Raw genomic sequence first — 25,687 nt, 5'->3', positions numbered from 1 at the left:
GACTGCCTCATTAACCTTGGGGCCCTATTTCCCTCCCACTGGCAGCAGTCTGGTTTATTCCATGGGGTGGAGGAGGAAGCCAGGTTGGCGGGGTGGGAAGGGAATGGCGTCAGTGCGAGGTCACAGCACATTGTCCCGAATGCCATCTCCACACTACGGTGACATGAACGCAGGACTGAGGGATGCAGCCGTAGGAAAGATAGAGGCCCAAGTCACGCAGACTACATGCAAAACGAGGGCAGGATAGAGAACAAAGCGTGGAACCTTGCGGGGCGTGTCAGGACACCTGGGCGCCGGCAGCGAGCTCCCGCAGAAAGAAAGTGAGGATAGGCGAGCTAAGCCAAGGCCTGGCAGGATGGGGCGGGACTTCCGGAAGCCATTTGCCTGAGTGGCAGGGGAACCGGAAGTGGGGGAGCTGCAGCGGGTGCTGAGGCCGGAGGAGGGACGCGCCGGAGCGGGGCTACCGGGACTGAGCGAGCGACAGACGCGCCACCCGCCGACGCCGCAGCCGCTTGGGGCCCGCACGGACCCTGTGCCTGAGTGAGTGCAGTCCGGGACTCGGGGAACCGGTGGCTTAGAGGTGGGGGTTGGAAGAGGCTGCGATTTGTTATTGTGAGAGGCCCGCGACCTCCCCTCCCCCACCCTGCCGGCCCCTCCCCCGCGCCACCCCTCCCCCCCGACCCTTGGGGTGCCTCCCGCGCTCGCCCCTTCTCGGCTGGCCCGGCGTGGGTTCCCTGGCTGCCCTCCCTGCCCCCCGCACCTCCAGGCCGCTCGCCGCCTCCCTCGGAGCCTTTCCCCAGTACCCCACCCCCAAACCTGCCGCCTCCTCGGCCGCCCAGCCGCCCCGCCTCTTCCCGCGGCCGAGCACCGTGGCGGGGCGCGCCGCCCGGCCCGATCCGGCCCAGCCCGACCCCCGGAGCAGGCCGCCCTGAATCCCCCGCTACCGCGGCCCGGGGCTCGCCGCCGCCAGCCCCATTTCCAGCCACGCTTCTGCCTCGGGTCTCGGCTGTTGCCTTTCCTTCCTCCCCGAGGTTGAACCTCTGACCCTTTTTTCCCCTTTCCTCTGTCTGAGAGGCCGTTGGCGCGGGCTCAGACCAGTTACTGTTATTTTGACGGAGCACTTTTTGCCACCCGTCAGAAACTTCTCCGTTATCTTCTCTAATATATTCAAAAATCCATAGGCTGTCACGACTCAGAAGGGCTTATTTCTTAGGGGACTGTCCAGTCCAGCACCTCATTTTAGGGATGAGGCCCAGCGAGGCTGGTGATTTGCCCAAGGTCAACCAACTAGCTAAACCTGCCAATGGACAGGTTTTCTTAGGTGCTTTTTACCTGGTCCCATGTCCACGTACCAGATCAGGATCTTCTGGCCTTCAGGTTTGAGATGTGCCCGTTGCACGGTGACTCACTATTTCCATACCTCCCAGGCCAGCGTTGCTTTTCATAATGTGTATACAAACCTTAAGAAAACCAAACACATGAAGCTTTGGCCTCTTTTTAGAGCTTACCCATGGAGAAAGGGAAGACCACCTGGACCCACCCTAAGGCCTCATTTCGTACAGCTTTAAATGGGGGGGTTCATTTTGGGGGAGTGGTAAAGGTATGGAGAAAACAAGGGGTATTGTCCCCTTGAGCATCAGAATACGCCTTTGCCTTGGATATGCCTGTGTCTTTGGATTCTTCTCCTGGGCACATCGTTCTGATATAAAGGTTGCCTCCTTGTGCGGGAGCAGGGGAGGAGTATGAAATCATTGTGCTTTAATGTGTTGACTTGGGCATTTGATAATAAATTCTGATTGTGCTGGAACCCCGGGACCCACCCACCAGCCCACTGAGGCAGGGTACTAGGGATGAGGCCTGCCTTCGCCTTTAGAATAACCCTGCCAGCTCCATCTGAAACAAAATGAAGAGTCTGAGGTCAGAGTGGAAACATTCTGAATCTTTTAATTCTTAGTGCAACTTTCCCCCTCCATCTGTTTCCTGGTTAAACTAAAGAAACATACAGCTCAGCTTGAGTATTTATAATTCTTTGTTGTTGGAACTGGTTTTTGATTAGACACACACTACACCACGGTGGTATAAGCATTTGGAAATTCTGGTGTTAAGACTGTCATAGTCGGAGTTAAGTAGAGAAGACAGAAAATGCAGGAAAATTGGGAAATGCTGTGCAAGTCACTTACTCCTCATCTTCCCAGAGAACTCATTTTAATGGACAGTTAAAGCTTCCCTGGAAGAGTATGTCTCCTGATAAATTAATTTCTTCTGACCTTTATCTCCATTCTTTTGGGTTTTTCTAACTGAACATGCTGTTTGTGACCTCAGAAGTTAATGACTTGCTGCACAGAGGCGATTATTATGAACCAGTGAGGTGAGATGGGAGTCAAATCCCTCTCTGTTGCTACTTTTTCTGTTGTTACTAATTACAGCATTCTGAATACTTCTGTGCCACAATATCGCTCTCTACGTGAGGCAGGAAACCCCAAATCACTCAGATTTTTGTGACCCACCACAGGCTGTTCTCGGATGGCTCCTGATTTGATTCTTCATTTTTATTATAAACAGTACACAGTTTTTTTTTTTATCTAACTCCCGAATTATTTGAATCCCCTAAATGCATAGTCCCCAGCTTGGTTTTTTCTTTTCTTTCTTTCTTTCTTTCTTTTTTTTTTTTTTAATCCTTTGGCCGCACCACATGTTATGTGGGATCTTAGTTGCCTGACCAGGGATCGAACCCACACACCCTGTGCAGAGTGTTAACCACTGGATTGTCAGAGAAGTCCCCCTAGTTTGGTTCTTAAAGAGGAGATTACATGGGTTTGCCCCTCAGTTTTTTTTTTTTTTTTAACCGCTGTTTAAAAATGTTACCAAGCCATAGGCACAGGTAAAACTGAAAGCTCCTTTGTATTGTAAGATTTTGATTTGGCAAAATAATCCAAAATCCAAGTGTCTGAAGGCACAAAGAAACAAATTTTGCTCAGAGGAGGAAGGAGGATGACCTTGTATTCATAGTTAAAGAAGAAAAAGACTAGCTAATTGGGAATATTGTGCTAAATTCTCTCAGTTTTACCTGCCTAGTAACTTTAGGTAAGTGACATTTTGTTCCTCAGTTTCTCTGTCCCTATAGCTTTTTCATTTTGCTCATGACAAAATTTAGGACTGAGATGAAAGTGTTCTGCTAAGGGTATCAGAATGCCGTTAAATTTGGGTAGTAGTAATAGGATATATAAGTGAATTGACTTAGTAAATTAGAATTTATCATTGTTTCATACAGTCTTTTCTATATAAAGCCTAATGCCCTTTGCTCAAGAGTAATAGATTTTGGAGGGTAGTATATCACCCTGAGTTCAAATCCCAGCTCTCCCTATCATGGAGCAGTTTCCTTAAATCTCCCTGAGCTTCAGTTTTTATTTAAATAACAAAGCTCCTAGCACAGTGTCTTGTAAATAGTAAGTTCTCAATAAATCTTTATTGCAGTTATTATTTTTTGATCAGTTGTTTACCTGTTGGAGAAAATCTAAAAATCCATGTCTGTAAATTGAATCATAGATCTAAAGAGATCTTATAGTTTATATAGACCACTGGTCTTGAAAGTCGAGTATGTGTGCTGCCCTGGGATGCATAAGGAGATCCATTGGAATATAGGAAAATATTTAGAACCTCTTTTTACATTCATTTTTTTTATGTAAAGAAAAAAATTACAAATATTTAATACACAGGTTAACAGCAATTCACATCTAATTTATAAATATACATATATTGAGGAACATTTCAAAAAGATTCTAAAACATTAAAAAATGTTTGAATCCCGCTAATCTGGACCAGTCTTTACTCATATGCTTTAGTTCACTTTATGCTTTTCTAGTAGGTGTTCACCTAGTTTCTGCAGCCCCCTGGGAGGAATCTGCCTTGAGAGACAGGTCATGTCATTTGCAGTTCTGTTTGTTATAAATGTGTCTCACTGTACATTGTATCTGCTGGCCTTGTCTTCCTATTTGGGGACATGCAGAATAGGCCTAAAGTCACTTCCTAGTAATCTTCAAATACTTTGATGGCTATTTGTCCCGTTATTTCCTCTTCCCCACAGTTTTTCTACAGGTTATAAACATACCTGTTTCTTTCAACTATTTCTGATATGACAGGTTTTTTAATTTCTCACCATCTTGGCTCCTTTCCTTGAAACACCCTCTGGTTTCTCAGAATTCTTAAGTTTTTCAACAAAATCTGAACCTGGTGTTCCAAGAACTGAAATGTAGTTGGAGTGCCTGCATTGTGTGTTTAAGTGGTGAGGGATGAATTTGGATACATTTTATTATGGAGGCACCTCATATGTACAGTTTTGTCATCCTTGTTCTTTTAACAATCCCCAGGAAAAATGGTTTCAGTTACATAATCACACAGTGAGAGGGGGACAGATAATTTTTCTCGTTTTTAGTAGTGATCGCTCAGTTAACCCTGTGTCAGTTAACTTTTGCCTCAAAAATACCTAACATGTTAAGAGTTTCTCCAGGTGGGAAAATAAATGAGGAACGGTTGGGTTTTTAAAATCTATTTTAAAAGTTAGGAAATAGACTTTTTCAATTAGTGGAAAAAGGAGCTGTTTTGTTGCTGTATTTCTTTACATTATATATCTAATTTTGAAATACAGAAAATGGGAAAAGTTGCTCCTTGTTGGTCTTAAGGACAATAGAGCTTTTTGATCAGCGGGGAAGAAAGTTACTTACTAAAATTAAAGTGAGTATTAAGTGCCATATCAGATTTAACCTGAATAGCCAGACTTGAATCAAGAATTGAATGTAGACCCCCCCAAGAAACTTTTATATAGAAGATTTAGAATGTTTTATTGGCTAAAAACAAAAAGTTTCTGTGTGGCTATTTGTTTTAACCCTGTAATCCTTTTTTTGTTTTCTTTTATGTATCTTCTGATTTTTCCTCACTTTTCTTAGACAGTGAAACTCCAAACAGATATCATAGTCTAATTGGAACTATGTAGGTTCATCTTGCAGTTCTTCCCGATTCTTGCATTTTACATTGATGTTTTTAGCTCCGTGTGGTATAAGTCATAAGTCTTTTGGGTGAAGTGGTTAGATATAGGTCCCCTTTAGGGAGTCAGCATGAACTGGTTTGTGATCAGTGGGTCAGATGTGACGTAATTGGGGTCAGACAAACCTCATTTCAGTCACTGAACAAAGTACCTAAATTATCTGATCCTCGTTTTCTTCATTTTGCAGTACTTTTGTGAGGATCGGAGGTGGTATGTATAAAGCATAGAGTAGATAGTCCTTCATAGGTAGCTATTGTTTTCTGATAGTTGCAAATTTTAGTAATCTAAAGAAATATACACAGGTTTTGAATGATATTTTACATCTTTAGTCAGATATAGGCTTAACCCTGAGCCCAATTTTTTTTAGACCTAGTGTCATTTGGAACTGATCGAATTTATTTGCATAATTAGTGTTAAAATTGTTTCCTTCTGTAATTTATTTTTCATGAAGGTTTGCTTTCATGTTTAGGGCTTGTTACTTTTTGATCCTCAAAAACTACTACCTTGGTAATCCAGGGTGTTTTGTTTACTCAGTGAATACTTATTAAAAGGCTATAACTCTTTCTGAGAAAGTTTAGTTGTATTTGAGGATGGCAAAGGAAGGAAATAGAGAGTACGGCCTTTTTTTCTATAAGCCACAAAACCCCAGCTTTTTCTCTTTCATCATCCTTTGCATTTTCCAAGTAACCTCTTGAGCCTGATGTCTCTAGTATGTATTGTCCAGAATTGGTTGAAAACAGTCTGGTTTCTTACTTGTCTTTCTAGAAGATTAGCATTTCTAATATTCCTGAATTTCACTTACTCCTTCTTCTCCACTATCAGATGCCGTATTTAGGTCGTCGTTAATCAAATTTTTTTTTAGTGGATACCTGTCAAAAATAAAAATACCTAGTAAAATTTGTAGAAAACCAATTCCAGGGACTTCCCTAGTGGGCTAGTGGTTATTAACACTCTGCTGCGCTCCCACTGCAGGGGACAGGGGTTTGACCCCTGGTCGTGGAACTCGATCCAGCAGGCTGCGGAGCACTGCCAAAAAACAAAAAATTTTAAAAAATAATAAATAATAAAAATGGAAAAACCACTGCCAAAGCCCATGACTAGTTTTGTCATCATCTGTAGTACAGGTATTTGTGTGATTTTAGTGATCACTGGATTCTAATCGGTGCTGTACTAATTCTTAAGTGTGTAACTCTAGCAGCCTAAAAGGCTCTAATGTAGATGTCATTGAACTTGAAGGGTTTAATTTCTTGTCATTTGTTTCTTACAATAACATGTATTTATGAAAAATTAATATAGGTGTAAGATATATACTGATGTAATGCATTGTTCCTGAATGATATTCAAACCTGTCTGGAAGTTTAGTAGTGCTAGATATTTATGGGACTTAGACAGTCATGTCCTGGACCTCGTCTCTGCTGAAAATAAACTCCAGTTGCATCGTTTCTAGGCAAAACCCAATGGAATTTATTTAATTCTTATTGTTTAAAACCTGACTTGTAATATTTAAGTAAGTGGTAACAAAGAAACATTCCTGTCAGTGAACAAAACATAACATAGACATTTTTTCTGCAGGTGTAGAATGAGCCAAGGAGACTCAAACCCAGCAGCCATTCCACATGCAGCGGAAGATATTCAAGGAGATGACAGATGGATGTCTCAGGTAAAAGGGGGTGCACATGCATTATTCACATAGATGAGTCTCTTAAATTTTTAGAGTCTTTTGACCAGAGCTACAATGGGGTGTTTTTAATGGTCAACAAGAATTGATTACTGTAAATAAAAATCTAATGTTAGAGATATCGTTCCTAATCACCATGTGATGTTGGAACTGAGGAATATTTTGAGAGCATGGGCATTGTGTACTGTTAATTTTAATAGATGACAGTGTCTCTACAGTATTCTTTCTTTAAGCTTTTTTAAATTTTGAAGTAATTTCAAAATTATACAAATATTACAAACACTTTAAAAGCAACTTCCTGTATCCTTCTCTAGACTTGCCACTTGTTAACATTTTGCCACATCTGCCTAATCATTCTGTCTGTATCTGTTTGTACTATTTACCAACTTACAGTTTTTTCTGAATCATTTGAAAGTATGTTGCAGTCATCACAATGCCCCTTTACCCCTAAATATTTGAGTGTGTTTTCTGAGAACAAGAACCTTTTCTTACATAACTACAATACAGTTATTAAAATCAGGAAATTTAACACTAACATTATACTGTTACCTAATCCAAAAACCATATTCAGATTTCCGTAGTTGTCCCAGTAGTGTTCTTTTTTTCTTTTTTCTTTTCTTTTTTGTGGTACGTGGGCCTCTCACTGTTGTGGCCTCTCCCGTTGCGGAGCACAGGCTCCGGACGCGCAGGCTCAGCGGCCACGGCTCATGGGCCCAGCTGCTCCGTGGCATGTGGGATCCTCCCAGACCGGGGCATGAACCCGTGTCCCCTGCATCGGCAGGCGGACTCTCAGCCACTGCGCCACCAGGGAAGCCCCAGTAGTGTTCTTTATATCAATTTTCTTCCCAGTCTAGGATCACACATTGCATTTGATTGTCGTTTCTCTTCATTCTCCTTTCATCAGAAACATTTCTTAGCCTTTGTTTTTCATGACCTTGACCATTTGGAATAGTATAGGGCATTTATTTTGTGGAATGTCCCTCTTTTCTCATAATCAAGATTCACAGACATTTTTGGCAGGAGTATCAGGGAAGTGATGTCTTCAGTGCATCACGTAGAAGGCATGTGATGTTGATTTGTCTCATTGATGATAGTAGCTTTGATCACTTGGTTAAGATGGTGTTGGCCTAAACCAATTCTGTTTCATTATAATATGGTCTCACAGGTTCTTATTTTAGTCAAGTGGGTTACAATCCACTGTAATTTTGAAACTCATTGTGCAAAGTTTAGCAAGTGGGAATCCCTTCAAGCTCTGGCCCCTTTGCCCTCTCAGTATGTCCCATTGTTTTTTTTAGCACTTTATTTTTTTTTTTTCAGTATTTGTAGCTTGCTTTTAATAACTGTTATCCTTTACAATAACTATATTTAACCTTTATCTGTTTCCAACCGTATTACCTTTTGAACTAACAAGTTCAATATGATTTTAAGTCCCCAGAGTTTCCTGTTTTAGTATTTAGTGATTCTCTTTATACTCTTCATAGTTGTATTCTCTTTCTGTTTTGGTCATCTCAGACTTAAAAATCAGTCTTTCAACTAGCTTATTTTGAGTGGTAGGTTTTTTTGGTGTTTTTGCAGTACGTGGGCCTCTCACTGTTGTGGCCTCTCCGGTTGCGGAGCACAGGCTCCGGACGCGCAGGCTCAGCGGCCATGGCTCATGGGCCCAGCCGCTCCGCGGCATGTGGGATCCTCCCGGACCGGGGCACGAACCCGTGTCCCCTGCGTTGGCAGGTTGACTCTCAACCACTGTGCCACCAGGGAAGCCCCCTGAGTGGTAGTTTTTTATTTTGACTGTTCTCCTATGGATCAATTATGTGATTATTCTTTCTTAATCTTCCTCATTTGTTTATATCTTTAAAAAAGTATTATGAAATATTTTGAGCATCTGTGTATTTGCTACTCATCCTAAAAAAATAAAACATTGCTAAAAGAATTGCTGTTCCCTGTATACCCCTCATTGATCACATTTCTTTCTCTTTCCTACCTCCCCACCCCCAAGCCAGTAATTTCATGTATTTACATACTACATATATAATCTCTAAACAATATAGTTAGTATTTTTGCACTTTTTTAAATTAATTAATTTATTTATTTATATTTGGCTGTGTTGGGTCTTCATTGCTGCATGCGGGCTTTCTCTAGTTGCGGTGAGTGGGGGCTACTCTTCGTTGCAGTGTGTGGGCTTCTTCTCATTGTGGCTTCTCGTTGTGGAGCGCGGGCTCTAGGCGCACAGGCTTCAGTAGTTGTGACACACAGGCTCAGTAGGTGTGGCTTGAGGGCTCTAGAGCGCAGGCTCAGTAGTTGTGGCGCATGGGCTTAGTTGCTCCGCGGCATGTGGGGTCTTCCCAGACCAGGGCTCAAACCCGTGTCCCCTGCATTGGCAGGTGGATCCTTAAGCACTGCGCCACCAAGGAAGTCCCTTTTTGCACGTTTTTAAATGGTAAATAGTATCTTTCTGAATGTATTTTTCTCTGCAGTAATCATACATATTAAAAATATAGCTGTAGTTTATTCATTTTTTTCTCTTTAAGTAGTATTCAGTTATTTTATATGAAAATACCACTGTGGGTTGTCTTTTATCTCATTGATAGGCATTTAGGTCATTTATAAATTTACTAAAAGTAGTAACTAAAACTAGATGCCTTTGTTGTTTCTGGCATAAATTAGAAGACTTAAAATGATTAGCACTGACTGGGAAAAAATTAGTCAAATGGAAGAAAAACAGATACGAATATTTAAATTTTTTAAAAAACTTGTATAGTATGGAAGGACTAACTTATATTAAAATATATTATATACCCAGATCTTGGTTTTTAAATACAGTTCTCCAATGAAAGGAACCAGGGCTCTTTAGAGAAATGATTGATTCTATAGCTGGAGCAAAGAAAATAAAAATATGGGCCTAGAGCATCTTCTAGTGCAAGAAAGCAAGAAACTACTCGAAAAAGAGAAAAAAAGATGGACGGCAGGAATATCACTGAAGTGATGGGTCCGCGGTGCATCACATAGAATACATGTGGTATTGGTTTGTCTCATTGATGATAACTTTGACCACCTAAAAGACCTGAAAGAGCTCCCAAAGTGCAAAGTTGAACATTTTGAGCAGTGTGACAAATGATGGTATTATTGGTTTATAACTGAAAGAATAAAATAAGTGTTCATTAATGCATTCTGCTATAAATAAATGAGTGGATGAATAAATAAATAGGGGAGAAGGGCTAAATCTTCCTTACAGAATAATTTTAATTAATAAATGTAGAAGTAAGGAGGGAAAAGAAAATCATGGATAGAACACTGCAGTAATAATTACTGTAGGCATGATCCATTGATGAATACTAACATTAGTGGACACAACTTTAAGGAGAAATGGTATATTTGCCTAGCCTTAGAGTATCTCCCTGTAAATTACTTTGGTGGTTTTAAGGTACGCCCACATATTTTTTGAGACCCCTCCCTCCAGGAGGTGGAGCTGAAGTTAGTGTCTTGTTTCTAACATATAGAGTATGGAAGGGAAAATAACTTGATGGTGGAGAAAACTGGCAAACACCACCTTACCCAAATGATCAGTATTAACATCACCAGTAATAAGTCATGTTCCCTGATATGATACAACAAGGACACATCACCTCTGTGGTAGTCTTCCCCCAAAATCCATAACCTCAGCCTATTCATGGGAAAACATCAGACAGACCCAAATTGAGGGACTGTCTACAGAACACCTTACCGCAACTAAATGTGTCAGGTCATGAAAGACAAGGAAAGACCAAGAGACTGTCCCATATCGGAAGAGTTAAAGGAGATATACAGATTAAATGCAATGTGATATCCTGATTGATTCAGGAAATGGGCATTAGTGGAAAAATTAGTGAGATCTGAATGAACTTTATTTTAGTTGATAGTATTCCCTAATGTTAATTTCTTAGGTTTGACAAATGTACCATGCTTATATAAGATGCTAACATTGAGGGCTTCCCTGGTGGTGCAGTAGTTAAGAATCTGCCTGCCAGTACGGGGGACACAGGTTCGAGCCCTGGTCCGGGAAGATCCCACATGCTGCGGAGCATCTAAGCCCGTGCGCCACAACTACTGAGCCTGTTCTCTAGAGCCTGCGAGCTACAACTACTGAGCCTGCATGCTACAACTAATGAAGCCTGTGCGCCTAGAGCCCGTGCTCCCCAACAAGAGAAGCCACTGCAATGGGAAGCCCAAGCACCACGGTGAAGTTTAGTCCTCACTCACTGCAACGAGAGAAAGCCCACGCACAACAATAAAGATCCAACGCAGCCAAAAAGAAATAAATAAAAAGTAAATAAAATTTTTAAAAAATCCTTACACCTGAAAATTCTGTTTTTAATAAAAAAATAAAAGACGCTAACATTGAAAGAAGCTGAGTTAGGGGTATATGCAAATACTCTACAATCTTTTCAGTTCTTCTGTAGATAAATTATTTAGAAACAAAACATTAAAAGAAAAGCAGTCATGATTAAAACAAGTATTGAAGTGATACTCAATACTACTCACGGAGTATTGCTAAAATATCCATCCCTATTCTAGACTTAAGTACCACATATCAAGAAGTACCTAGAACAGATGAACATGTCCACCACCACCACAGGAATGCAGTCAACAAAATCCAGACTATGGGAGAGTCTATAGGTCAGACAGTCATATTTCTTAAAAAAGAAGTTTGGGAGGTGGTGGCAGAGGAAGGGGGAGCCTATAGATTAAAAGGGATTTAAGAGACAAATTGTCTGGATTCTGATTTTAAAAAACAAATCATAAAATAAAATTTTGTGACATTGAATTTGAACACTCACTAGTTATTTGTTGATATTAAAGGATTCCTGTTAATTTTAGAGGATAGAACTGGTATTGTGGTTATATATATTTTTAATCTTTTAAGAGCTACATGTTGAAATATTTATATATGAAATGTTATATCCTCAGTTTGCTTCAAAATAATCTAAGAATGGACTTCCCTGGTGGCGCAGTGGTTGAGAGTCCGCCTGCCGATGCAGGGGACACAGGTTCGTGCCCCGGTCCGGGAAGATCCCACATACCGCGGAGCGGCTGGGCCCATGAGCCATGGCTGCTGAGCCTGCGCGTCCGGAGCCTGTGCTCCGCAACGGGAGAGGCCACAACAGTGAGAGGCCCGCGTACCGCAAAAAAAATAAATAAATAATCTAAGAATGGGGTGGGGCAATAGTTTCTGGAATGTTGAAATAATAGTGGCCGTAAGTTAGATGATTGCTGTATCTGGTAATGGATACACAGAGATCCATTGTGTTATTCTCTCTGCTTTCCTGTATTTCCTTGATATTTTCCGTAATCGTAAGTTTTTTTTAAGGGTGATATTAAAAGACTTGACCGTAGACAAATTTAATAACAATTCGTATCAAAACATTAACCACCTAAAGAAGGCTTAGCAGCAGACTGACAGAAATATTTTCAGTAAATATTACAGATGAAGCACTGATACTGTTGTATTATCAATAAAAATATCCTCAAATATACTAGATAAGTGTCTCAATGAGCATGACAGGAGCTTTAACTTTTTGTTTCCAAAAAGTACAGATTAAAACAATGGGAAAAGAAAGGAGGGAGAGAAAAATATTAATAACCCGTGCAGGTGCAAGTATAGTAAAATGAGTTCTGATACATTGCTGGCATCAGAATAGATATAGCCAATAGCCATTTTGTTAGTAATTTGGAAGTATATCCAAGATCCGTGAAAGTGTTAATCCCCTTTGCCCTAAAAATTCCCAGCCTGTAAAAGAAAATGTGTGTGTGTGTGTAAGTTTCTTCATCTCAGTCAATAGGAGGCTTCTGGCAAATCTGTCATTAGGATAAAGAGCTAAAAAAAAATGAATGTGCCACTGGATGCATCCAGTAGGATATTAAGTGGTGTTAAAAATTATGGTTATGGGCTTCCCTGGTGGTGCAGTGGTTGAGAGTCCGCCTGCCGATGCAGGGGATACGGGTTCGTGCCCCAGTCCGGGAAGATCCCACATGCCGTGGAGCGGCTGGGCCCGTGAGCCATGGCCGCTGAGCCTGCGCATCCGGAGCCTGTGCTCCGCAACGGGAGAGGCCACAGCAGTGAGAGGCCCGCGTACCGCAAAAAAAAAAATTACGGTTATAGGGAATTCCCTGGTGGTCCGGTGGTTAGGAGTCCATGCTCTCACTGCCGAGGGCCCGGGTTCAGTCCCGGTTGGGGAACTCAGATCCCGCAAGCTGTGTGGCGCTGCCAAATAAATAAATAAATGAAGATTTTTTTAAAAAATTACACGATAAAATTTTTTAAAATAATTATAGTTATGAAAATCATGTAGCTACATAGAAAAATATTTCTAATATAATGTTAATGCAGTTATAATGTGTGCTCTTTATTGAGTACCTACTGGGTGGCAGCCAGAAGCTGGACCCCTTTTATACAACTCTCATCTTCACAACTCTAAAAACAGAGTTGCCAGCAGATGTGTAAAACAAAACTCGGGGTTATGTACTTGCTTAAGGTCACTGCACTAGAAAGTAGATAAGCTAGACTTCGAACATAGGTTTTTCTGTCCCCAAAGCTATTGTGCCTTAAGGAGATATATACATACGTTTCAACTGTGTTGCGGGGGGATGTGAAAAAATAATGAGAGAAAAAACCCTAAAACGTTAATAGGTACTGGGTTAAAATGGTAGGATTATAGATGTTTTGCTTTTATCTTCTCTGTTTTTCCAAGCTCATTGCAACTACTTTTATACTTAAAAAGAAAATTTAGAGTACTTAAACCTTTAGAACAGCAGAGCTTAAATTCCATGACATTCTTTAAACATAAGCTGTTCTGTTGGTATTGAGAGGTAGTTGGCACTTTAGCATACACAGTAGAGAGCCGACGTGACGTGAAAGAGCACCTACTCAATAAAACTAGCTAAAGCCTTATTCTTGCTCATCTTATCCCTTCAGTTTAAAAATACTTATTGAAACAGTAGTAATTTTAAAAAATTGTTTACACAAGACATGGACCCAGGAGAAAAGAAAATGTTATCCCAAATCCTGTCACTGTAAAAGAGATGTCTTAATCAGTTGTCAAATTATTTCCAGAAATATTTTTGTATTTTCACCAATAGCAGTGAAATATCTCAGTTTCACCACAGTGTCATCTGCACTTGTATTATCAGCAGAAATACTTAAATAGTAACTCCATCTTAATTAATTCCTAGGGGAAGCATAATTGAATGTAGAGTTTGAGAAAAAGAAACAGTATTCAGATCTTTCCATAGAACTGGGTTAGAGACCTGCTAAACCATCATGTTAATTTGTTTCAGGGATGAATATAAAAATTGAAGGGCTTCCCTGGTGGCGCAGTGGTTGAGAGTCCGTCTGCCGATGCAGAGGACACGGGTTCATGCCTTGGTCCGGGAAGATCCCACATGCCGCGGAGCGGCTGGGCCTGTGAGCCATGGCCACTGAGCCTGCACGTCCGTAGCCTGTGCTCCGCAACGGGAGAGGCCACAGCAGTGAGAGGCCCGCATACCGCAAAAAAAAAAAAAAAAAAAATTGAAACTATGTCCTTCAGTTTAGCATCAATGGGTAAAATCTTTTTAAAGGTGTCTTATGCCTTAAGAGCAAAGAGAAGCATGCCAGGCCTAGGTCACCCTTGCTTAGAAACTTGAATTAGACTGAAAAAGCCTGAGTCCCAGTTTGCCAACATCTCACATTTAGAGGTTAGCAGACATTTTCAAAGACCATATTAAAATCATTCAGATGAAATGCATGCCTTTTGATTGGATCCTAGTTCAAAAAATAGATACATATGATACTTTTGGAACAATTGTGAAGATTAAACGTTAGATTTTATGGGATTATTGTTTATTTTCTTAGATGTGATAATAGTTCTATGGTTTTATAGGAGACTGTCCTTATGCTTAGGAGATGCATGCGAAATATTTAAAGGTGAAGAATCACAATGTTTGCAGCTTACTCTCAAATGATTCAGCAAACACACAGATAAAGCAAATGTGGGAAAATGTTATTGTTGAATGTAAGTGAGTGTGTACAGGTGTTCATTGTATTACATCAGCTTTAAGTATATCTGAAATTTTCTTTAAAAGAGTTGGAGGAAAGGTAAGCTTTTAAAAAAACATGAACGCATTTTTCTGTTCTCATTTTCAGAAGGGCCCGGGAGTTAATAGCATATTGAGAGGAATCAGCTTTAGGGACAGACCAAATAGAATGTTTAACAACAGAGTAACTGGTTGGACAACTGTTCTGTCTAGGCCAAGAAATCTCACAGGGGAAAATGCCAGTTTCTGATTGTTCTTTCTTCTTCACACCAGCACAACAGATTTGTCCTGGACTGCAAAGACAAAGAGCCGGATGTCCTGTTTGTGGGGGACTCCATGGTGCAGTTGATGCAGCAGTATGAGGTAAGGTGCGGGGTGAGGGTGGTCCTTGGCTGCTCATGTCAACACATTCATTGATAACAGACTTGCATTCATTCCACTCTAGTTCAGAGTAGAAGGGAAATCAGACCTACCTGATCGGATTCTTTGTGCCATCAAGCATGATGAGACAAAGGACAAAATACAACATTATTTATAAATAAGCTCTCTTTTTTGCCTTGGCTTCCAAGAAGCTTCACATTGTATTTGTTTGTTTATATTTGTCCTAGTCATGATTTGTATTTTACTATTTTCTTATTTGTATTTGCTCATTTATGTTTGTCTTAGTCATGATTCTCAGTTCTTATTGTGTTTTACCATTTTTATATTTTATATATTTTTGTAGTGAACTGTTTTGAATCTTTTTGAGGTTAGGCATTCTCCCAAGGGAAATTTAAAAGAAAAGATAGCTTTATATCTTTTTGGCTCAAGCACTCTAAATTTTTTCATCTCATGTTTCTACTTCACCCTATTCCTTTAAATGGTTGAATAAAGGGAAAGGAGAGTTTATTGAGTTGGCAGCTTAATTATAAATGTTGGTACCTAAGTGGCATCAGGTTGAGCTGTGACTCAAGTCTTGAGCTGAGATCTAAAGCTGTACTGAAAACTGAGTTACACAATGGCATCTTCAAAGCCCTTTCAGCAGTTGGTAGCATACCACTTGCAGTGATACATTTGAATACAGAAAAGGGAAACTTATTTCAGATGCCTCACAACACATTGCAATTGAGGGATTTTATTTCCCACTAATTTCAGCTTAAATAAATCAAGTTTTTCTCTTTTCAGATATGGCGAGAGCTTTTTTCCCCACTTCATGCACTGAATTTTGGAATTGGGGGAGATACAACAAGACATGTTTTATGGAGACTAAAGAATGGAGAACTGGAGAATATTAAACCTAAGGTGAAATGAAACTTATTATTTTTTTAAGAATATCCTTATCTTGAGTTTTCTTATCTTTTGCAGATAGTTAAATTGTCAGAAACTGGTAGTAAAAAAAAAAATTGCTTCTTTAAAGCGTTATTTCACTGTTGTCCTTTGCTTCCTGCCCCTTTAAGTTAAATGATATTGTTTAAGACATTCCAAATACATGCTTAATTAAGAATCAGTGTATTGCTTGCTTGGTTTGTACTTGTTATAAATATCTTCTGCTGTAGAAAGGGATTTGATGCTAATAAGGTATGCTATTCTGTTGACCTGAGGCAGTATGAGGGGGAAAGTGCTCAGAGGTGGGCCGTGGGAGCAGGGCTATGATACTTGAGGAAGTAATTTTGGATCCATTTAAACATATAAACAGATTGGTAATCAAAGCCTCCAAGTTCTTCTGAAGAAAATTTGAAGCAGATGTGAACAAATGTTCAGCCCAAACATTTGCCCAGTGCCTTATAGCATTATCAACATCCTGAGTTGGCACACTGCATATAAATTTTTTCAACCCAAACAACAAAAAGGAAACAAAGCTGAGCCATTGATAACAGTTGCTGTAGTTGAAAGTATTTTATTTTTGCCTTTCTAACAGAAAAACTCATGCATATTCCTTTCTTTTGTGACAGGTGGAAATTACTTTGGGTTACATAGGAAGGTGTGTGTCTCTAGGTGATAGCCACCTTGTAAAATTATTTTTTTGAAGAGAAAAACTTTTAAAAACTGTATGCAGCCTCCACCCCACTGACTCTTTTCCTTGAGTAGAACTGTGTATTTATACCCACTACACTCCCTTGGGTACTTTTATTTTTTCTAGAAGGTACTTTAACTAAGGGAGTCTTATGATGTCGCAAGTATTTTCCCCCATGTTTCTTAGATTTCACACTCTTTTTTTTTTCTTTTTTGACTTGCAGTGGTTTTATTTTTATACAGTTGAATTTATTATCTTTTTTGTATAGTTTCTGGATCTTAAGAGATTAGCTTCCAACTGCACATAAAATAAGTTTCTCATCTTTTCCTAGTACAGTTTTCCCACTTAAGTGTTTTTCTGTTTGGAATTTATCCTGATGTATATGAGGCATACATTAATAATGTTTTAAGATGGCTGCCCTGTTGAAGTTACCAATACCATTTGAGAAGTTCATCTTTCCTTCTTTGATTTTTAAAAAAATTTATTTTATTTATTTATTTTTGGCTGTGTTGGGTCTTCGTTGCTGCGCATGGGCTTTCTCTAGTTGCAGCAAGCGGGGGCTACTCTTCGTTGCGGTGCACGGGCTTCTCATTGTGGTGGTTTCTCTTGTTGCAGAGCACAGGCTCTTAGGCACGCGGGCTTCAGTAGTTGTGGCTCACAGGCTCTAGAGCGCAGGCTCAGTAGTTGTGGTGCACGGCCTTAGTTGCTCCGTGGCATGTGGGATCTTCCCAGACCAGGGCTCGAACCCCTGTCCCCCGCATTGGCAGGCGGATTCTCAACCAATGTGCCACCAGGGAAGCCCCTCCTTCTTTGATTTTTGAAATAAGATTTTCAACTAACTAGTGGACATTCCTGAGTATTTATCTTTTTTCTCTTTTTCTTCCTTCCCTCAATTATAGGTCATTGTTGTCTGGGTAGGAACAAACAACCATGAAAATACAGCAGAAGAAGTAGCAGGTGGAATCGAGGCCATCGTACAACTTATCAACACAAGGCAGCCACAGGCCAAAATCATTGTATTGGTATGTGGTCTTTGGGTGGGTGGAGATCTTGATCTCATTAGGTAAGGTGGGGGGTCTTTTTAGAAATGTGATCACTCATGAACATAGAGAATCTTTAGGTTGGAAGCAGTTTATCATGCTCCCGAGAAGCTCTTCTCTGATATGTCCCATCGTCTTATTGGTCTCATTTCCTAGAACAGCTGTGGGGTCATCTTTTTTCTGCTCATCCTTGTTTAGAAGTGGAAATCCTCTTTGTTGCCTCAGGTTGCCTTAATTTTTTTTTTTTTCGCCTTGACTATCTTCTGATAATTTTTTAAGTTGCATATGAGACTTTTCATAGTTCCTGAGTCTCTTTTTATTAGACCTGAGTTTGGATTAGCCTAGATGTGTTGTTTTGTTCCATGGTTAATATGGTAAAGGTGGTGTATTTATCAGAATCTCTGAATTCTTTAAAATATCAGAGATTCCATCAGGAAGAAAATGGGTTCTTCATAGTCTTACCACTAACAGGAAATGCTACCCTTTGTAGAATTAAAGCATTGTCTTCATGGTCTCAGGGATAAACAGCTGTCTATTTCAGTGTTAAAGTTTACCTGTAGATATTCTTAACCTAGCTAAAAATGTATGTTTTTGAGAAATCTGACGTGTATTCAGTTCTTCAATGAGATACAGTGTTAAAAAGGTAGTCATTTATTCAACAAACATGAGAGAATCACGATGTACAAGGCACTATCCTAGGTCCCGAGCATACAAAAATGAGTAAGGCGGTTCCTCTCAAGGAGCTGGTGGATGGACACAGCAATATAAACAGAATTATTATACTGTATGCTAAGGAGAGAACAGGGTACATTTTAGACATAAAAATTGACATCTGAGTTTAGTTTTAAAGAATTCATTGGTTTCCAGACAAATAGAGAAATGAAAGAAGAGAAGGTATTACAGAGAAGAATGAGAGAGAGAGAACGGGAGGGAGGAAGAAAGGAAGGAAATGATCAAAGGCTTATACATGTATGTGTTTGTTGGGTGAGTGAAGGAGGGTGCTAGAAGAATTTTAGGGTTATCATTGGAATAAAGTTCAAGTCTGGGATAGTTAGAGGCCACAGCCAGGTCCCATGTTAGGAGTTTGGATATTCTCTTATGACAGGGTTCTGGGGAGCCAGGTCTTATTTTTTTATTACATGGTATTTAATTAATTTATGTATTTATTTATATCCTACATTATTCCAGAAAAGACTACATTGTGGTTAAGAGTCCATCTCTTAAGTACAGTGGGTGGTACATTGTAGTTGCTTAGGACATATTTGTTGCATGAATGTTGCTGAATAAATCCTCCATAAATATTCTTTGTTTCAACCAGACTTTTGAATTTGATATATGGTGGTGTTATCTACAATACTAAAACATTGGAAATAACCTAAATAATCAACCCCATGGGGGAATGATTGCACAAGTCATTGGCTATAATAGCACTAATCATATGACAATTAGGAGGACTGTGTGAAAACAGAATTTATGATGTATTTAAGTGAACAGTCCGAATATTAAACGGTATGTATATTATATTTAGAATTGCTTGAAAGTAAATATGCAAATTGGAAAAGGAAATAAAATTAAAATAGTTGTTACATGGTAAAGGAATTAGGAGTGTATTTTGTCTCCTTTAAAATAATGTTTTAACAATTATCAGTTATTATAGAGAAAAAATCACATGGCATACCCTTGATAGTCATTTATTAAGGAAAATGTTATGCAAGTATATAAGCTATTTTTCTTATCCTTGCTTGACAATCCCAATGGGTATGGCGCCCTGCTCTTGAGGCTTAATCCTTTTTTATGGCTTTAATTACTATGGTATTCTTTGAAAGTCAGAATAACATATGTATTTATTGGTCACTGGCCATCCTTCCTGGTTGCTCATTATATCTCAACCAAGCTTTGATGTGCCAGCGCTGAGGGCTGATTTTCTTTGTTAACTATTAGATTCATAGCCTTATACTTTTAACAGTTATATAAACTAGGGTTTAGGATTGACCTTGTCTGCACTTGACAAGGACGAAAGGAGATGGATTGGGGTAGCATATTCATAATTCTCTGTAGTTCTCTTTGGAACTTTACGGTCACACAGTAAGTTAATAATCGAGGTCCAGCATTTTGCTGAAAAAATTTAAAGCAGACGTGAATAACGCTTTGGGCATAAAAATTTTTTTGATTCTTTTAGTAGAACGCCTACAGAAAACCCGTTTTTATGAAATAAGACCTCTTATCATACCCTGTAGGAGAAACAGGTGACAACATTTTTGCCTAAATAACAATAACTTGCTGTGTGGCATCATTAGCTATAAACCAACTAAAAGGTTGGGGATTTCTGACAGTTTTATAATTGGATCAGTTATCTGTATAAAGGCCATTTCTAGTTTGAGATGATAAAACCTTGCACTTGCCATATAAGAGCTGGCTTTTATTTACTATAGTAGAAGGACAGACATCTGATTTATCTGAAAATTATATTAGATCATTAACAAATAAGTTAAAAATGAATTTAGAACACATCTCTGTTTTATACTACCAGATATTATGTGGCTCTGATTCATCAAGACAGCATTTGTTCCAACTCCATTTCTCGTGTGTTCTAGTGTAGGTTCCATGTGGCATTAATGAATAGATGTGTATTTGAGCTAGATTATTCTAGCTGTGTGGTGGACTATATGGAGGATAAATTGAAAGGGTAATACCACTGGAGGTAGGAAGACTAGTCAGGAGATTTTACATTAATTGAGGTGAATATTGGTTAAGTTCCCTAGCCATAGCAGTGTCTATAGTCAGAAAACAGAATGGATTGGAAAAATACTTAGGATGTAAAAGCTGAGTGATTTAATGATGAATAGATAAGGTACATGGGATGAGAGACTCAGGGATGTTGGAAGGTCAGTTGACACAGAGAATGTAGAAGGAACATAGTCTATGGGGGAGATGATGAATGGGTTTTTGGACATGTTAAGTTGGGTGTGCCTCAGGAGCATTCAAATACACAGTTCTGAAGCTCCAGGAAGAGATCTGGGCTAAAGTGTGTAGGGTGTAGAGAGTACTGGGCCAAGGACAAAACCCTGAAGAATACCAGCAGTTAAGGGACAGGAGGAGGAGGAGGAGCTCAGGAAGAAACCTAAGAGGGATAGTCAGAGAACTTTCATTAAGACAGTGTTTCAGAAATCAAAGGTATAACAAGTGCTAGATGGAGAGTTCCAGGGATATTTGAAATCACAAGTAAGTAGGAAAAAACAGTGAGTCTTCTCATCTTATATTCTTCTCTGCTCTTCCCCAGGGTTTGTTACCTCGAGGTGAGAAGCCCAACCCTTTGAGGCAAAAGAATGCCAAGGTGAACCAGCTCCTCAAGGTTTCCCTGCCGAAGCTTGCCAATGTTCAGCTCCTGGATACAGATGGGGGCTTCGTGCACTCGGACGGTGCCATCTCCTGCCACGACATGTTTGATTTTCTGCATCTCACAGGAGGGGGCTACGCAAAGATCTGCAAACCCCTCCATGAACTGATCATGCAATTGTTGGAGGAAACACCTGAGGAAAAACAAACCACCATTGCCTGACTGGCTCCCATCAGTGTTAATAGCGTCCCAGCTTCCTCAGATCAGTTATATCACTGGCACTACAGAATCCTTCTCTTTCTTAAGGCACTTTGCATTGTAGAATGTTCCTGGATGTTCATATCTAGTGTTTGAAGGGGAGGAGGGATTTAAACTGGTCCTGTACATAGAAGGTTTGTTTGACACAGGAGAAAAATTAGCCAAGGAAGATGGTTGTTTAAATTCATTGGAAACCAGAAGGGGACTTTTTAGTTATATGTGTGACACATTCATTGACTTATCACTGTTTTTCCTAGGACAACATCAAGCCTAAGTACTGAACAAAATGAAGATTCTTTCCTTGGCCTTTCTTTCTATGGATTATGTCATATATAATAATAATTAGAATAACACCTTCTTGGCTTTAAAACAGATGTTTTTCCAGTTTTTAAAGTTCATAATTTAGCCTTTTTTTTATTTTGCTTTACTCATACGTATTCTCAATGTTATAGCAACATATAACATCAGATTGAACGTGCTTGTCATTCAAGTATGGGAGATGCTATGGTTACAGGTGAATTTATTCCACTCTGTTAACCTTTCCCATGCTTAGCAGTGAAAAATAGGTTTTGCCCCATTTGGGGGACTCAATGGAGGGTATTATTTTTATGCTGCTGAATATCACGTCTGTAATAGACCCATGCATGCAGCCTTTCCTCTATTCCCCCTCATCCCCTCTTTTTTTTTGGTGGGAGGGGTCCTTGTTAACATTACAAGCTTTTAACACGTTTTTGACCTAGGAGCTCTGTTGCTGGAAGTATAAATCCCCAGCCAGTTACTCTCATGATGATATTACTGATGGGTAATTCATTCTTGTGTGGTGGTCTGTGCTATAGAGTCTGTGTAGTGCTGTCCATATTCAGAGTTCTGGTTTGTTTTGTTTTGTTTTTCCCTTAGAACCTGTTACAGTTTTCCTTCTTTTGGGGGGAAAAAAAACCCAAAACTCTGTTTCCCACTCCATAAGCCCTGACTTTATTTCAAGTTTTGTAGTATTTTAAGGTGTATATTTTATTTTATTTTTATTGGCTTAGTTTTTAAATTATTATTAGTCCAGAAAAATTTGGCCTCTTCTCATGGGGAAATGGTGAAACTGCTCTTCCGAATAGATATTCTGCTTGATCCCACTGTTTTAGTAAAAAAAGAACTAGTAAAAAAGAACTTCGTTTAACCTTCAGGATTTCTCAATACATCTTCATCTGAGAATTTCTTTCGAGAGAGCTCTTTATAATCTTAATGGTTTGTTGAGCTACAAGAACTGCCATTTAAAAAATAATAGGACAAAAAATAATAGGACAACAGGTGGTTTATTGTTTAATATACCTATGGAATATGTACAAACTGGATTTACAAACAAGTACTTTAAACTGGACCAGGTGGATATTGAAGTAACCCATCAAAATGTGCTCTGCAATGATTCTGCTTAACGTTCAAGTTCAGTAACTAAGGCATATGTTTCTTACTCTGCTTGCAAGGCACATGGCATTGCTTTTGTGTGTTGGAGGGCGATTTGTGGTTTGTGCTAAGAGCCGCTTCTGACTGAAAGGGATAGAACTTGGGCGATTTTTTTTTTTTCCCTCCTCGAGGCTTTTTCTGGGAATTTTGTTTTTTGGTTTTTTTGTCTTTAAAAAAAACAAAAACTTTCCTGAATGTATCATGTCTTCATTAACAACTGAAAATATATGTGGTGTTTACTAAACTTGTTTACTATATTAAATTTTCCTTTTTATTTTTAGTAGCCCAGGTTCTTGAGTTTTTCAAGACAGATTTTTTTTTTTCTTAGCTGAGGTATAGTTCTAGGGAGGAGATTTAATTAAGCCACAATTTTGTGTGTGAAAAGACAGTTTCCTATCCAGGTCTTTTCTGTTGTCAGAGGGAAGGAGTATGGTCCAAACAAACCCCATTAGGTTACTCCTGCAGCATGTGCTTTTAGCTTCTCTCTTGACTAAGGATCAAATATCCCTTTGTGAATTGGCCTTCAGCTCCTTTGCTTCTGTGTATAAACCTTGGATGTTAACTACATTTTATATTTACCAGAGCTATTTGAGCAATAGTATTTGAACCACTAGCCTTTTAAATAAAAGTCTGCCCCATTGCTAATGTGCAGATACTGAGTCCACTTTCATTTCTTGCCAGCTTTCTTTGCACTGCTTTAGGCAAAAAGTGTTCTTCTGTTTTTCTTTGATTGACACTCGTTTGTTGCAGTGACAGAACTTAATGCTTAATCTTTGGATTTCATATATATATATATATATATATATATATATATATGAGAAATATATACACACACATATATGAAGTTTAATGCACTGTCCAAGTGAAATGTCCTAGTTGTCCTTGTGATTAAGGGGCCAACTTTCCAGGCAGCCAGCAGAGGTGTTAATTCTGTTTGTCTCCCAGCAAACTTCCATTCCTTTGCCCACCCATTCCCACTGCACTAGATGGCAGCTGGTGATGGCACAATAAAGATTTCTGCAGTCCCATCTTGAATGTGGCAGGTTGAAGATGTACTGCCAAGGGTGATCTAGGGCATGTTGTTTTGCTGCCACATATTCTAGACTGCCATGGGCAGTGGTTTGGCTACCACCTTGAGTCTATTTGGACATCTGTCTAAACCTGAATTTTTTGTCAAAAACCTTAACACAACAAAACAAATCTTGAGTAGCTCATGCCCTGCTCTTAGGAATTTTGTCGTTGTTTAAAAATAATGTTCAACTTTCTTTATCTTTTTTATTTTTTTAACCTAGTCACTGTTTACAGTTGTATGCTAACGCCTGAAATATTGTCTGTGCTGTGGTATATGAGCATTGCCAATTTTATATTTATTGCAGCGAAGAAGAAACTAAAGATATAAGAAAATGAGGAGCATGACTGTGCTCCTAAATCTGTGTGGGTGCATGTGGGAGAAGTGAGTTGGGATCCCTTGAAAGGAGGCTTTTTGGGGTGGGATCTCCCAGGCTTCTCCTTGGTGTTCCTGCTTGGGGATCACTGCTGCTAGTTGACTGGACCTCCCCAACAGAGTTTGTGATTCCGCTTTGGCAAAATTTCATTGACTAGTAGAACTCATTCTGTTTTAGTGCATATTTCAATATAAATGTAAACATTTCACTCAAACTTGCTGTCTTTCTGTCTCCTTTATCATAGTTTGAATTCCCATGAAGAGAGAAGGGATTTTTTTTTTCCTACCTTATCACAGGCAAATTGGATACTTAGATCATCCTGCTGCTTTTCTGTGGAGCTGAATGTACCAAGCTGACCCTCATCACTTATCTCCTTGGGGGTGCAGAATGGCAGGGTAGGATGAGCAGATAGAAGGAATCCTAAGTAGATACGTGGAAATATTGTCAAGTGAAATGTTTCAGATTTGTTAATAGTATCTGGTAGTTAAAAAGAGAATTAAGTCATTAAATTGACCTCTTGACCCTTTTTCCTAATTTCAAATCTTTAGAATTTTATTCACGTTAATTGTCCCAATTTCTATAGTTTCTCCATTCCTCATGCTAATAATCACCAGTTCTTCTTTTTTACATTTTGGAATATTTCTTTCTACTGTTACCGCCAGCTTGAACTTAAGTGCCTCAAATTAACTGGAGTATTCTGAGTTCCTGTGTCATCTAGGGAGAAAAGCTTCAGGATAACATTTCCCATATATTAACCACCTAAGCAATTTAGGTAGGTGCATTTCCACTTTACTGTTGGCTGGGAGGCCTGGAGAAGTTTGCTGTCTTGTCAAAGATGAGTCATGTAATATAAATGGTTGAGCTGGGATTTGAACCCAGCTTTACCTGACTTCGAAGTCCTTGCTCTTAACCACTACTCATTCAAACTGGGGTGTCTTTTTAGCTCTAGATTCTGATTCACTGAGTTCATTGCAGATACATCCCTAGTTTCTTTTCAGTTGAAAGTCCTGGGAATGAAGTCACAGTCTTCTCACCTGGACCAAAGGCAACAGCTTCCTTCAGTCTCTGCAATCAATATACTCCCTTTCGAGTCCATCCTCCACGTGGCCATGGAATTAGAATTTATTTAAAGCGCATTATCTGGCCATCTTGTTTCCCACTTTAAAACCAGCAGTAGAATTTAAATTGTGTTTATAGAGCCAAGAATTTTTGGTGGTACGCGTGAAGGGGTTCAAAGACTGGCAACTGTATTAGCATGTCAGGAAGTTCAGATTGACAGGAGGATACTTGGGTAAGTGAAATAAGATTTTGAAGTCTAAAACAGGAAAGTGTAAGTACAGTCAGTAATAAATGGCAGAATGATTAAAATAGGAGTTGTCAGCTTCCATATGCTG

At 39.4% G+C, this 25,687-nt stretch overlaps 1 protein-coding gene across 1 annotated transcript; it reads left to right on the top strand.

Moving 5' to 3' along the window:
• The first annotated feature begins 445 nt into the window (after positions 1-445).
• PAFAH1B2 (platelet activating factor acetylhydrolase 1b catalytic subunit 2) lies at positions 446-25,109 on the top strand. Its single transcript, XM_082845314.1, has 6 exons — positions 446-540; positions 6,614-6,701; positions 15,042-15,131; positions 15,933-16,049; positions 17,661-17,783; positions 21,082-25,109. The coding sequence occupies exons 2-6, from the start codon at positions 6,621-6,623 to the stop codon at positions 21,358-21,360; spliced, it is 690 nt and encodes a 229-aa protein (XP_082701440.1). The 5' UTR covers positions 446-540; positions 6,614-6,620; the 3' UTR covers positions 21,361-25,109.
• The last annotated feature ends 578 nt before the right edge of the window (positions 25,110-25,687 follow it).

This window comes from Leucopleurus acutus, assembly GCF_964270905.1.
Source record: "Leucopleurus acutus genome assembly, chromosome: 8".
In the NCBI taxonomy this organism is placed as follows: Eukaryota; Metazoa; Chordata; class Mammalia; order Artiodactyla; family Delphinidae; genus Leucopleurus; species Leucopleurus acutus.
This window is presented reverse-complemented; position numbering and strand designations above follow the sequence as displayed.

Coding starts and splice junctions, on each gene's coding strand:
- PAFAH1B2 (XM_082845314.1), top strand. CDS start 6,621: ATGAGCCAAGGAGACTCAAACCCAGCAGCCATTCCACATGCAGCGGAA. Junction 6,702..15,041: donor ATGACAGATGGATGTCTCAG/GTAAAAGGGGGT, acceptor TCTTCACACCAG/CACAACAGATTTGTCCTGGA. Junction 16,050..17,660: donor TGGAGAATATTAAACCTAAG/GTGAAATGAAAC, acceptor CCTCAATTATAG/GTCATTGTTGTCTGGGTAGG.